Source organism: Ailuropoda melanoleuca, chromosome 19 (assembly GCF_002007445.2).
Source record: "Ailuropoda melanoleuca isolate Jingjing chromosome 19, ASM200744v2, whole genome shotgun sequence".
NCBI lineage: Eukaryota > Metazoa > Chordata > Mammalia > Carnivora > Ursidae > Ailuropoda > Ailuropoda melanoleuca.
This window is the reverse complement of record NC_048236.1, coordinates 23,010,075-23,024,669: the sequence shown is the minus strand read 5'-3', so window position 1 is coordinate 23,024,669 and position 14,595 is coordinate 23,010,075. Positions and strand designations below refer to the sequence as shown.

General features: G+C 35.1%; 1 protein-coding gene across 8 annotated transcripts in view; it reads right to left on the bottom strand.

Moving 5' to 3' along the window:
• Positions 1 to 3,719: 3,719 nt before the first annotated feature.
• Positions 3,720 to 14,595, bottom strand: part of FAM135A (family with sequence similarity 135 member A) — a 127,530-nt gene continuing 116,654 nt past the window's right edge. For 4 of the 8 annotated variants that reach the window (XM_034647824.1, XM_034647823.1, XM_034647826.1 and 1 more), the window contains 2 exons: positions 7,615 to 7,728; positions 5,040 to 5,245 (listed from right to left, as the gene is read on the bottom strand). In XM_034647824.1, the coding sequence (XP_034503715.1) occupies positions 5,040 to 5,245; positions 7,615 to 7,728 (320 nt within the window). Of the gene's footprint in view, positions 5,246 to 7,614; positions 7,729 to 14,595 lie in introns of all 8 variants that reach the window. The other 4 variants (XM_019806573.2, XM_034647829.1, XM_034647828.1 and 1 more) reach the window with 2 other exon arrangements.

Sequence of the window (14,595 nt, the reverse complement as noted above, 5' to 3'; positions counted from 1 at the left end):
TGGAATAGTTCTTTGGAATAGGATCTCTCAAAATCGCCCCCAAACATAAGAATATTTGGATCTCATTACTCCCCCCCCCAAAAAAAGCTCCCATTTCACAAGGGCTCTTAATCAGAATAAGATTACTGTGTTACTTATCTATTGCTCCATAACTATTAAACCCAAATTTTGTCTTAAAACAATAAACACTTATTCTCAGTTTTTGTGGGTCAAAAATGTGGGAGTCAGTGTGCCTCTGGCTCTAGGTCTTAAGGGAGGTTGCAGTCAAGCTCTTAGCTGGGTTTCCAGTCTCATATGGAGGCACAACTAGGGGAAGATCTCCTTCCAAGCTTACTAGTACGATTATTGGCAGGTTTTAATGCTTTGTGTGGGCTTTTGGACAGGAGGCCTCTTTCAGTTCTTGTTATGTGGGCTTCTTCAAAGGTCATCTCAAATATGGAAGCTGGTTTCCCACAGAATGAATGAGAGAACAAGACTACTAAAGTGGAAACCACGGTATTTTTGTAATCTCATTTCAAGTTTTGATGTATTCTATCATTAGAAGTGATGTATTCTTTTTGATGTATTCTATTAGAAGTGAGTCAGTATATCCAGCACCCTCTCAAAAGGAAGGGGATTACACAAAAGGTGAATACCAGCAGATGGGGATCATTGAAGATCATTTTAGAGGCTGCCTACCACAGTGACCCACTCCATAGACATCAGTCAGCCTCATTCCCCCACCACAGCTGGACCCATAATCGGGTAGCCATGGTGGCATAGCGATGCATAGATTTTAACAAGGTCTTTTTCCCTGCCAAGACTGATTGGCTAGCACCACTACTTGCAGTGAACCGTCTGTCCCCCTGATATAGGACTACATAGCCTGGGTGGCAGGTTTGATTACAGTGGAATCCTACTATAATGAAGTAGCAACTAGTCGTATAGGAACAATTATACTGCGTTTGGATTGGTTTCCCTCACTTATGCTTCTTTTATACATACTTTCTGTGGACTTAGTGAATACCTAATATTCATACACTTTATATAGCATTCCATACAACATTGCTTCTTACCAAAGAACTCACTTTCCTGTGAAAAATGTAGAATACTGATTCCTGTGGGATTAACAAGCCTTATCATATATCCCGTCAGTCCAGAAGCAACTGGTCTTATAGAATAATGGATGGCCCTACTGAACGTTTACTTTTGTAACAAGGTGAGAAAATACACTTTGGGATGTTGTCCTAAAGTACTTGGCATATGCCTCCAATGATGTAACAGTACCTTCGGTGATATCTCTTCTATAGACAGAATAACAGGATCCAAAGAATAGTAGAAGGACTAATATCTTGTTACATCTGACACACTGTCCATATATTTTGCTTTCCATTGTGGGGAGACACAATCTCCCCACATGGGTCCTGGGCATCCCTGCATATTATTGCTGACTATACCAATGGCAAGGCTTATCCATGTCCTCAAACTGAGCAATTTCTGTAGCTAGTCATATAGGCATTTAAATACAGCATTACTACCATTTAACTGCTGTTCTTCTTGGGGAAAAGAGACTGGCTTGTTTGCTGCTTGTTCAAAAAATGCTTGGCCCTTGGCCCTGGACTTTTCTCCTGTGGTGCAACCCATTGTGTGTAGAGGTGGCATCTGGCACTCTGCATCACTGTGGGAATTGGGGCTCCAGGAACTAGTGCAAATATGCTGATGCTCTATCTTGCTGTGATAAAGTCTTCTGTGCCCGGCAGTTTCCTGTCAGCATCCATTTAACCGTAGCAAGCATGCCTACAAGTAGGATAAGATCTTAGACCCTTCACTGTTCTTGCCATCCATCTCCATGATTCCAGATTCTGTCTGGCGTACACCCAGAGTGGGGTGTAAGGGGATACAATGTTTTCTCTGCATTGGAGGTTGGGATTGTAACCTGGTCATTTTAGCTCATTCCTCTAGGTAAGGAGTTAGAAAAAGTGGTTATGGCACTCGTTGGGGTGATTGGCCCTAATGACCACGGAAGAAAAGGGAGTAGGGAGAGGAGTCTGATTAGAGCTTGGGAAATCTTATCTCCTGGAATACCTCCTCTTAATACCATGTTGAATTATAAAAATTAAGCAAATATCTGCAACCATATATAGGCAAGAGCACTCAAGCCTCAGATACTTGGATTAGGCACTAGGTAAAGAAATCTCATCCACCGAGATACTGGTTGAACACAAAAGAAAAAGGGAGAAAGTGGCAGTGGTAAGTCATAACCATCTAGCTCACAGCCAGTGGCAGAACTGAGAACTGTATTTAGCATAGTCTTTTTAAAATTTAAATCAGAGACCTTTGGGACAAAGCATTCTGCTCCTAAACCCTATCCTGGATATTGTTTTAGTTCATCTGTAATAAGGCTCTGAAATTTGTATTTTAACAAGTAATTCAGGTAATTCTCAGCAAGGAACTTGGCAAAGCGCTGCTCTAGTTATATTTTCTTCCTCATTGTTACATACATATGCATATATATTTAATATTTTCCCTTTTCTTTCCTATCTTATACTATTATTGCATATAGGCATGGTTGTGGGTAGGTGACAATTTTGTCTATGGGTTACATACTATTGAGACATCATTACAGAATTAGAGGAATGGACATCACATGGAGATTCTGGACTTGAAAGTAGATGAGGGATAATAGTATTATGTTAGTATTATGTAAATATTTAAATATGGAAGAAGTGGTATATGTAGATATTGGAAAGAAATGGGACTATAAGAGATCTCTGATGTTTCTATATTTGGTGTTCAGTCATCAAACCCATTTCATATGTTTGGTGGATCTTGTGAGAGAAATGGTCCCATCTTCTACTGTGGAAGCTCAGAAGGTCAGACACACTTGCCATCTTTGATGTCATACCCATCAGACTTTGAATCTGGAGTGTTTGGAATCCAGTTTTCAGAGGCACCACTGCCAGTAGACATATACACAAACTTCCAGTTCTTGAGGTCAGAACTTGGCTATGATTTTGGTCATTTAGCTTCCCTTGGCTTCTGTTTCCCAAAGTTCATTCTCCAGCATTTCCAACAATTCTGTGAGCTACCTAATATTGTTACATTAAATTATTTTTCTGCTTAATCATAATTGTTTTTGTTGTTGTTTGCAACAAGAATTCATATGGGTATATGTATACTTTAATGAGATTCATTCTCTAAAAGTCAATTATTCTATTTCAGATAATCACTTCCCCTTTCCCTCAGAACCCCCACTCCAGTCCTGCAATCTAAATTTGGAGGTCAATAACATATGATAGTTTCCCTGGCAAATGAGAAGTGAAATCTGGTAGATTTTAAACCATGATCATTAATACGCCTTTAAAAACTGTGTCAAAACAACCAACAACCAATCAACCAACTACGATCATAAGAACAATTTACCCTCAAATACAATTATATGATTGTAAGAATGAGTCCTTTGATAAACCTGGAAGATTATTCAAACTTAGAATAAGCATATTTCAAACTCAGGGCCAAGGTATGTGAAGATGAAAAATGTGTGTGGCAAAAATATGTGGTGGTTAATGCATATATTTGTATTTTCAAGTTATAATGCACTTGGTGTATTATTGCTTAGTCAATTCGTTGAATTTTCAAATACTTTCACAAAGTAAAGGATTATGGAGAGCCAATGAAATACCTTTTAACTACTTAATATATGCAAAAGACATAAATTATAGAAATGCAAAGGCTGTAAGTTAGATAATCATGCTGGTCTATATAATTAATTAACACAGTCTGCCCAATTACAAATAAAAATATATCCCTAGTGTTCTGAAAATAAGCAAGTGTTTTAGCTGTTCCTCCAGATAGTCACTTGTTCATTTATTAACACCAGAGGCAATAACACAATGCTAAAAATAAAACATGCATCAATTATACAACATATACTTACAAAAACCTCTGTCCATCACAACTGGCGAATGCAAACAGACCTATCCACCCTTAGTGCATTATTATTTTCACAAGTAAAACAGGAAAGGAAAATAGTGAAATTAATGCTATTCAGCACCTTTAGTAAAGTCAAACGACTTAACATCTTCATATATCAAAAACATTTGCATCTCTGTCATCCAAACATGTAATTATTTTGTTCCATTTTTAACATGAATTATTTTATTTACATTACTTTTTAGTTCAACAAATTTTAACAATATTTAAAAATTATCTAAATTCATAAAAGTATTTCATAAATTTCAACACTTAATTATTATGTACATACAAGAGAAGTCCATGAAAAATGTTGAAGAAATGTAGTCAGAAACTTCAAGCAACACTACCAAATATAGCAAAATTCCAACCAAATCAAAGCAGAGGGCATTCAAACATTCCAAAAATTTCTAGATGCTGCTAACATGAACATGAAAAAGTTCCAGTAATAAAAGTCAATATGAGAAATAATGCTGAAATTACTGTAGAAAATATATTTTAATAGGCATGACATACGTTTAATAGCAACAGTAATAATGACTTTTATAGAAAACTTTTATAACATTGTCATATATGAACTTCCTGGTTTGACAGGGCTAGAGTTGATCTCAAAAAATATACTTTAGCAGCCATAATTTTATTTCCAGTTAAAACATAGTAAAATGTTAAAAGTAAAATTTATAATTAACTAAATAATACCCCAATACTAGAAAATTTAAAATCCCATGCTATTCTTGCAATAAATGGTCTCTAATATGATGTGTCTGATGTAAGGATTGTGAAAAGCCAATAATAAACAATCAGATATACATATGGGCTTAAAGTTTCACTGAAATACTTATGTAGCAAAATATATGAAAAAGTAATAGAAAAGTAAAAAGATAAAATTAAAAAAATATTGCACAGCCACATTACCTAGAAAGTAAAGTTGATGTAAAAAGCTCTAAACATGGATGATATAAATTATCTTCCATATAAAAAGGTATAAATATTTCTTAGAACTTATCAGCATCTACAGTTTAATATAATACATTATTTGAATCATTGTTGAATGAGGTAATTATCAAGTCTCTAACAATGTTTTTATCCTATTGGAAATATTTGAGGGCAGCAACCAGAAAGAATTTCTCTAAAAATATTTCTGAATCCAGAACAGCTATGTGTGCAGCTCTCCCAATAAGTGAATCAGCTGTATTGGGCAATGCATTGATGACATTATATCGAACCAAATTACACTCCTTGCTTTGCAGAACTGGGCGAAGCAAGTTGTGGATCATTTCTGAATAGATCTGTCCTACGGAACAAAGAGAAAACAGGAAAATTAGTTCACATGAATAACTGAAAAAAATTCTATGCCAACTTTTATATAATTAATGAAATTTAGTTATATTATTTCTATTTAAAGCAGAAGAATGTCTTTTAAAAGGTTTTCTTTTTCTTATACTATCATTTTTGAGACTGTTTTATAAAAAATATAAATAACCACATTATCTGGCCAAGTAAAAATAATAAATTTGTTGTAAATTATTATCAACTTGATACTTTTAATTCAAAGCAATGGATATAACAGAGCAAATAGTTTTATTCAACATTAAGTCACTTATGATTTGTTAAATCATTATGAAATTAAGGTAGCCATGCTAAGACATTTCGCCTTTTACACAGTACAGGGAATGATCAGTGATACTGTAACGGTGTTGTATAGTGACAGATGGTAACAACGCTTGTGATGAGCACAGCATAACGTATAGAAAAACTGAATCACCACCCTGTACACCTGAAACTAATGTAACATTGTGTGTCTACTAAAAAAAAAAAAAGCCTTTTATAACTTTTAAAACTTGAACCCATAGCAAGTACTTTAAAAATGTTTCTGTGGCACTCAACATTATTCCACATATTTCCATATTATTCTGAGAAAAAAACAGCAGCTTCTTGCAGTCAGAACAATGTGAATTTGACTCAAAGATCAGACAGGGCCCTTTTCTTTGGTTTAAGGGTTTCTTTAATGCTTGGTTCTGCTTTTAATTCCAAAATTGTGCTTCTCTCTCCATCTTTTTGGCTAATTCTTACGATGAATTAATTGAGGTCATTCACAGTATAAAAGACGAAGGTCAGATATACATAAAGGCACAAACTGCCTTACAGGGGCAAAACAGTTTTTAATGCTTATGCATTACTAATAATACTATAGAGGAGTGCCAACACATATTCATGGACTTGTGAATTTTAGGGAGTAAAGTATCAAATTTCTGAGGAGAGGCAGGGTTTAACCCTGAGGAATCATGAGAAGGGAAAAGTATATAGAAGTACATTCAGAGAAAGAAGAGAGAGGTATTTAAGAGAGAGATTAACATCAGATAGATCCATAGAAAACTTTTTACCCCACCTCCTTCTCTTAGTTTTCACTGTGAGTCAAGCTGGATTTCTGGTTCCATGCTATTTGAAAAACATTTTTACATAGAAAGAAGTCCAAACCTGTCTTTATTAAATTCTCCCTGTCCCCCACTGGCACAGAATCTCTGTTAAAACAAAGCACATTTCTCTAGTTTCTGTGACCCATCTGAAAGTTAAATCTCTTCTGAATTTTTCCCTAAGTCCCTTGCTAGAACAGAAGTTAAGGGTGGAAAAGAGGTTATTCTAATGTCACAAAATGCTAAAAAAAAAAAAAAAAAAAAAAAAGATACTTGTTAAATGAATAGAGCACCTACTATGTGCCAGGCATCATGCTAGGCACTGCCAATACAAATGTGTATAAGAGAGATTCCCTGCCTAAAGAGGCTGTTCACTGTTAAGATGTGGAAAAAAGCAAAGGATTAAGAGTTCGTTTAAAAATCAGCCTCATTCCAAAAAAGGAACTGAGCAAATATGGGGAGGCAGGACACCCAAGTTCTTGCCCTAAGCCTGTAATTAATTATCACCAGTGACTTTGGATCAGCCACTTAGCATTTCTGGGCCTCAATTATAAAATAAGCAAACAGGACCCAACTCTCTTTCTGGTTCTAAATAGCTATGATTTAAATTTTTTTTGTTATTCAAAAATAGCAAAAGAAAAAATATATAAAATCTTTATTACTTTATTAAAGTGAGGTTAAGTCTTTGCTGCCATCTCTGACTAAAAGCAAGATACAGCAGAACATGGAGCATGATCACTACCATAATCACCAATCTCAATAATCCAGAAGAAATCAAATTACAGATTACTTTTGAGGAAACAAAATGGAGAGCATTTATAATCAGAAAAAAGAACTCTTGCATAAGAGTGACTGTTTTATTGGCAAAAATATCTCACATGGCAGGAGAAAAGAAAGGAAGAAGAAGAGAGGAAGGATAGCTGTTAATATCAGTGGGTGGAAAAGAAAGTAAAAAGAGAAAAGGAAGAAAGTGACTACAAGAAAAATTTGGGAAAAAGTTCATGTGTAGTTACAACTCTTTTGAAATATTTTTTTTGAATATAGAGAGATTTTATTGAGAAATAGATAAGTAACTCCATATAAAATAATGATTCAAAGTCATAAGCAGGCATTTCAAAGAATAAACATGATCGATTAACATATGAAAAAGTTTTAACTTCATTTGTAATTGGTAAAATACGAACACAAACCACAATGGCATGCATTGTCAGAGAAACAAATGGAGATGAAATACTTCTAATTCAGTTACCTGACTGTTTGTCCTTTAAAGCTGTCTTACACATTTCAATGCGGGCAGAGTGATAAGGAACGTAACGATCCTGTAGAGATCCCACTAGCACAACATTTTTGAAATAATGAAGCCCTATGAAGACAAAATACTGAATTATAATGCAACCAGATTTAAAATAACTTAATTATGATATTAAGTGACCAGAAAATTTTATTTCCTCAGTAGAACTAAGTTTATGGACTTTAAAAAAATTTATTTATTTATTTATAGGGGCACCTGGTGGGCTCAATCTGATAAGTGTCTGACTTGGCTCAGGTCATGATCTCAGGGTCCTGGGGTGGAGTTGTGCCTCCCGCCCCCTGCTTAGCAGGGAGTCTGCTGCTCCCTCTCCTTCTGTCCCTCCCCCCACTCATGCTCTCTCTCCCTCTCAAGTACATACATACATACATTAAATCTTTACTTGAGAGGGGAGAGAAAGAGAGAGCCTGTGCACACACGGGGGCGGGGGGGGGGGNGGGGGGGGGGGGATGAAGCAGACTCCCTGAGGGTGGGGGCGGTGGAGTGGATTGATCTGACCACCTGGGCAGAAACCAAGAGTCCCATGCTCAACTGACTGAGCCACCCAGGGACCATAAATTAATGGCTTTTTACATCTGATGAATTCTTTCTCCAAATTTCTATGTATTATCTACAAAAAAAAAAAAAAAACAAAAAACTACCTTCATTGTACATACAAGGTACTGGTATGTGCTGGTATGAGAAATGTATGCTTGCACTGAGTGAGGCAAGGATTGTGATGTGGTGGTGTAGGGGTATGGGTGAGATTAGATATGGCGGGCTAAAATGCGACAGGAAGTATTTTATGACTTTCTTACTTTCCAAAGTAAAATAATATTTTTTCATACAAACAAAACACTCTATATGAAACCATTTGAAGCTTTTTACTTTATATTTTCATTTGACTCTTGCCTAGTATTATTATTTTTCCCTTACTTAAGTATGATGTTAACAGGATACATACTTAAGATTTTTCAAATATAATAATGGGTTTTGTGATCCATCCATAGACTTTAATCAGGTCCATTTTTTTTTTTAGTAAACTAAGGGAATTTAGGGCTTGTGATACTTTGAATTAACTCACTTTTAAGTACTGAAACCAGGTTCTTGACCACTTTATTACCCGTAATGTTCTAATTTTACTATGTAGCTCTAGTAATAAGTAAATAATAAATAAAAAATAAAAAATTCATGTGGCTATTAAATAAGATACAAACCAATAATGACAATACATTAGAATTGAGGTGTTTACTTTAGGGCATATAATTTTGTTCTGGAACATTCCAGAGTAAAATTTGATACTTTTTGCCTACTGAAATTCAGATTCTTAGAGACAGGCCAATTGTGGGGACTACTGTGGACACAGGAATACAGAATACAGGAAGCCTTTGTAGACACCCCTTTCTCTCTTGGAAATTACTATCCTAATAATGAGACATCCTAGATCCACACACAGGCAGGTGAGACTGTTTATACCCTCTATGTCAAATATAAGGTTATCCTCCCTTTTTCTCAGTGACAAGATAACACCTTGTGGCAATTTGGATATATAAAATTCTAGGGATACAAGTGGAATAATCAAATGTCTATAATACACAATTATGCAAACATTTAAAAATTTTAGAAAAATATCAAGAAAAATTGATTTTTTCCCCTTCATTCTCACATTTCGTGTGACAAATTAATTCTACTTTTGGCAACATTTGACACCAATGTAATATTAGTGCTACTCTGAGAATCACCTATGTGTCCTAGGGCAGAGGTGTTACTGGTACACATTTACCCTCAAGGGTAATTGTAGACTTCCCATAGTTGAAACTAATACAACACTATATGTTAATTATGTTTCAATTAAAAAAAAAAACAACTCTAGATGGTGAGGATGGACATGTATAGCTTTAAGGGAATTGAATTCTAGATCCCAATTTCTGTATGAGTGCTTTCCTAAAAATGACTTGTTCTCCCACTTTATTAGAGAAAGGTATTTGTCCAATCTATTTCAGCTTTTATTATGGTGTATGGCTGGAGGTGTAAAAGTCGCTGGGGGAATGAAGCAAAATATAAATGAAATCTAACATTTTCTGACAAAAAGTTTGCTTTGACTGTTGACAATAAGAATTAGCTTTGCTAATTAGATTTTATGGCACACATTTTCTGTGAGGTGAATGACCTAAATCTGTAACTCCAACTAAGTTGTTTTTTATATTTTTATGAAAATATAATTACAGCAAATACATACTACCTGATATGCCAGAAAATATATCCCCTGCCACTCTTTAAAATTATAGGAAATATTTTTAGGTGTCACCCTAAAATTATGCAAGGGGTACATATTTTTTCAAAATTCTTTTAAGGGGTAAACAAGTTAAAAATGTGAAAGCCACTGTCCTACAGTACATCATCTTTACTTCTACCCAAGTTGTTCTAGGTACTGTGCTTTTTTTTTTCTTAAGATTTTATTTATTTATTTGAGAGACAGAGAGAGCAGGAGCAAGGGGAGGGGCAGACAAAGAGGGAGGGAAGAAGCAGACTCCCCGCTGAGTGGAGAGCCCAACACCTGGCTCCATCCCACATCCAGGAGGTCAACTGACTGAGCCACCCAAGTGCCCTGGTACTGTGCTTTTTGAATCTCAGTATGATGCTGTTTACTGAAATTTTATCCCAAGCTGCATGATACCAGCTTATGTAACAGCACAGATGAAAGATGTATATTTGTGTTCTCCATAAAGAACTATCATCACACTGCACAACTCAAGGGGCACCATTCATATAACGGTCCACATGAATAACACTCCTTGGAGCTGTGCAGTGCACACCCTGTGGCAGCCTTGCTAGGCAACATTCATTTTTGTACTTTCCTAAATGACTATTTTTCCTCAAACCACCAGCATCTTCTATCCCCTCTTCACTGTGACCTTATGACCTTGTTTCCTATTTCACCGAGAATACAGAAGAATCAGAAACGAACATCCCCATACTCCTACCTTAACCAAACCAACCTATCATACGATAGCTTCATGTTCTGCCCTTGCTCTTCTATGGATGAGCTGTCCAGGTTCTCACCCTAGGCCAGCCCTTTCACTAGAATGCTAGGTGCCACTCCCTCCTGCCTATTAAGAACGTGACTCTAGTAGCTGTCCCATCCCTCTCTTGGATCATCAATTTTTTCATTTGTATGAATCATTCTTAATATGCAAAACACTGTAATATCTCTTATAAAAAAAATCAATCAATGAACCTGTTCTTGGACTTTATACTCCTTTGCAATGACCACCCCATTTCTTTGCACTGCTTTATTTCTATAGTATATATTCTAAGAACAATAGGCATTACATTAAAAAATTATATGAAATATCTTTTTCAAAATAATAGCTCCTTGCAGAGATTCTGATATGCTTCTACAAGGAAATGACACTCAGACTGAGAATCACTGCTTCGGACTGAGTTCCTTGAGGGAAGTGTCTGTGTCTCTGCAGGTGCAGACAGCTCAGCCGAATGGAAATAGGCAAAATCAATAAAGATTAGATGAGGGGATTTCTAAGAAAACCTTTAATTCTCAGATTCCATGATGATGAAAAAAATAAAATCAAAGATCTTGACACTGATATAAATATACTATATTGTCATTTCTAAATGTGATTTCTAAAACAGTACTATACTTTAAAATACATTTTAAATTCAGTAGTCTAATTTTAAGATTTTTTTTTTNCTTGACACTGATATAAATATACTATATTGTCATTTCTAAATGTGATTTCTAAAACAGTACTATACTTTAAAAATACATTTTAAATTNGCCGGGATCACGCCCTGAGCCGAAGGCAGACGCTTAACCGCTGTGCCGCCCAGGCGCCCCTAGTCTAATTTTAGTAACAGTTTTTCAACAACAAGGTATTAATTCTAATATTGTGCTTCTGCATGGGAGGTTTACTTTTTGTATTAGCCAAGAACCAAGTTAGTTAAATAGACTATGACTCTTTTTGAATCTTTTGGTTTTAATTCCTGTCTAGCAGCAGTGGCTAGAGAGGGCAGAAACTCAAAGTGAAACTTCGTAGGCCCCAGGGTTGCAATGCTGGTGGGAATTACAAAAGTAATTCATCTATATTGAAGTCTAGCAAATGAAAGTGTCTGAAGTCTTTATTGGGACTCTTATATTCTAGGTTCATCTTCTCTGCACCTACACTGATTCTACCTGCTCAAAGATGACCTAGTTAACCGGCCTTTGGGTTAACACTTCACTCAGCCCTTGAAATGCCTAATTCTAGACTGAAAAGTTACCTCTAACTTGGGAAAACAACAGTTCCCCATTTATAGAATGAGACAGTTTAGCTAAAAAATTTCTGAATATATTAGTTACTTTTCAGGTACCAAGAAAAAGATTAAAGTAAATCTTCAATATTTTTCTGGATTGTATAACAACATGATTTATGTCTGAACATTGTAATGGTATGGTAACTTTCATCTTCATTGTTTTAGTCTTCCTGATACTTCTGGCAACCCATTTTTTTTCTAAAAATTTTAATGACTTTTAAAGTAATTCCTGTTGACTCATTTTCTGTTTATTCTCTGGAATTGGCTCAAGCAGTAGTTCTAAACTGGTGGCTTTGCACCTTAAAGGATATCGAGCAGCATCTGAAGACACTTTTGTTGTCACAACCAGGGGGTCTGGGGGGATGAAAGCATGGAGGGGGTGTGTGCTACTGGCATTTACTGGGTAGAGGCTAGGGGTGCTACTAAACATCTTACGATGCACAAGACAACCCCCGATGACAAGGAATTATCCAGCCCAGAATGTCAATAGTGTGGAGGTAAAGAAAACCCTGTGCTTTTAAAATTGAAACATACTAAGAAATATTAGACTATTCTCATTTTTACTCATTTATTTTAACTACATTTGAATTTGCTTCCCAAAATGTTAGCTGATGCTGATTCTTTCCTACATTTTCAAAAACAAAATACCAAATGTAACTTACAAATCAATTGATACCTATTATTAAATACCTCTGTAATCTGCTGGAAGAAAAGATTATCTTGTGCCATAGTAGCACAGCAGGAGATTTCTTAAATTATTATATTTTCTTAGTCAGAACTCAACAGCTATTAAAGAGATGCTAAGCAGATGTTTTGGGAAAAATCTTAAAATAAGGATATTTTGTTTCTGCAATTCCAATAATGAATAGATACTCATTTGGCTATTTTTGAGCTCTCCTTATAGAATGCAAGAATGTCCATGATCCTTGTCTTTATGTAATCTTGACTACTTCACCATTAGTGTCACCAAATCTATATATAACATACATTTTACCTACTACATTGTTCTAGTTCCTTCATCTTTTTTCTTTCTTTTGATATTCAATGCTGAGACACTAGTATGCCATAACTATACTGTGAAATTTGTAGAATGCAATAAGGTTTTTTAGTCAAAAGTTGCTATAAAAATTTAATGAATGTTTATAATTGTAACACCTTAATCAAAATAGATAATTTCCTCTTAAAAGTAACATTTCCTTAGCACTTTAGATCTTTTGTTCATCAAAAAAAAAATGCAATACACAATAAATATGACTTTTACAAAAATATAACATTTCTCAATTGTTTCAGAAATCATATATATTATTTTATGCTTTTAAAGTAATTTATTATTTTAAAATAATAAATAGCTTTTAATTAAGGAAAGCTACTAACTAGTGATACATTGCAGAGAAGAAGACTGTTTCAAAAGGAAGACTCATGGGGTGGGGGCTTTGCCTGAATAAAAAAAGGAACATAGTAGAAGGCTGGAATTTGCTTCAGACAGGTTATTTTAGGCTTTCCCAAAAGAACAGAAAATTGACTGTTCAGGAGAAACAGAAGCAATAATTGCACAAGGACGTCTGAGACTTCATAGCTTTATCAGTAAAATACAAAATAAAAGTCAATTATAGAAGTATTTTTTAAAATACATAGGGTAAAATATAAAAGAGAAACTATCACTAGGGCTTAGGGGCACCTGGGTGGCTCAGTCAGTTACGCATCTGCCTTCAGCTCAGGTCATGATCTCGGGTCCTGGGATGGAGCCCTTCATCCGGCTTCCTGCTCAGCAGGGAGTCTGCTTCTCCCTCTCCCTGCAACCCCATCCCCACTTGTGATCTCTCTCTCAAAGGGATAAATACAGTCTTAAAAAAAAACAACCCCACAACACCTGAGACTAGCCTATCAGTTAAGTAAACACTGCTTTTGTTTTCCTGTTTTACTTATCTTTCTGATGTGATTCCAAATATATTTACTTAGTAAATGAAGTAAATACATACATTAAAATTATAAATTATTATATATTATATAATTATATATTTGTATACACACACACACACATGAATACCTATACAGGTATAGGAATTGACCGACCACTCATTTCTCACAATTTTCTAGATGACCAAAAATCCCTCAAAAACAAACAAACAAAAAAAACTAGGGCATAACATAGCTCAATAGAGAATTTCTCCACCTCTGTGACAATTTAAAAATCAATTCATAAATATTTGTTGATATTTAAAATGGCAATTAGAAACAGCTTCTAAAGTTCCTGAAAACGTGCATTCATGGCTAAACATGACATGACTGGAACACTCATGATTGCTTACTAGCTTTATGACTTGAGACAAGTTACCTTCTCTATGTTTCAGTGTCCTGATCTGCAATATGGGGCAATAAAATTCTTAATAAGATTAAATAAACTAATATGTATATAATGTGCTTAGATAGGACCTGGAATATAGTAAGTGCCATATGTGTGTTGGCTATTGTTATTTATTTTTATACTTTAGTATTATCCAATGCATTGCTCATGATTATTAGAAAACAGTATTCTTTCATGTTAATTCAATTCAGATGTATATTAATAGACTCATATTTGGGTACAAGTAGAAATCTTAAAACATAAATACAACTTGAATAAGTCACTTG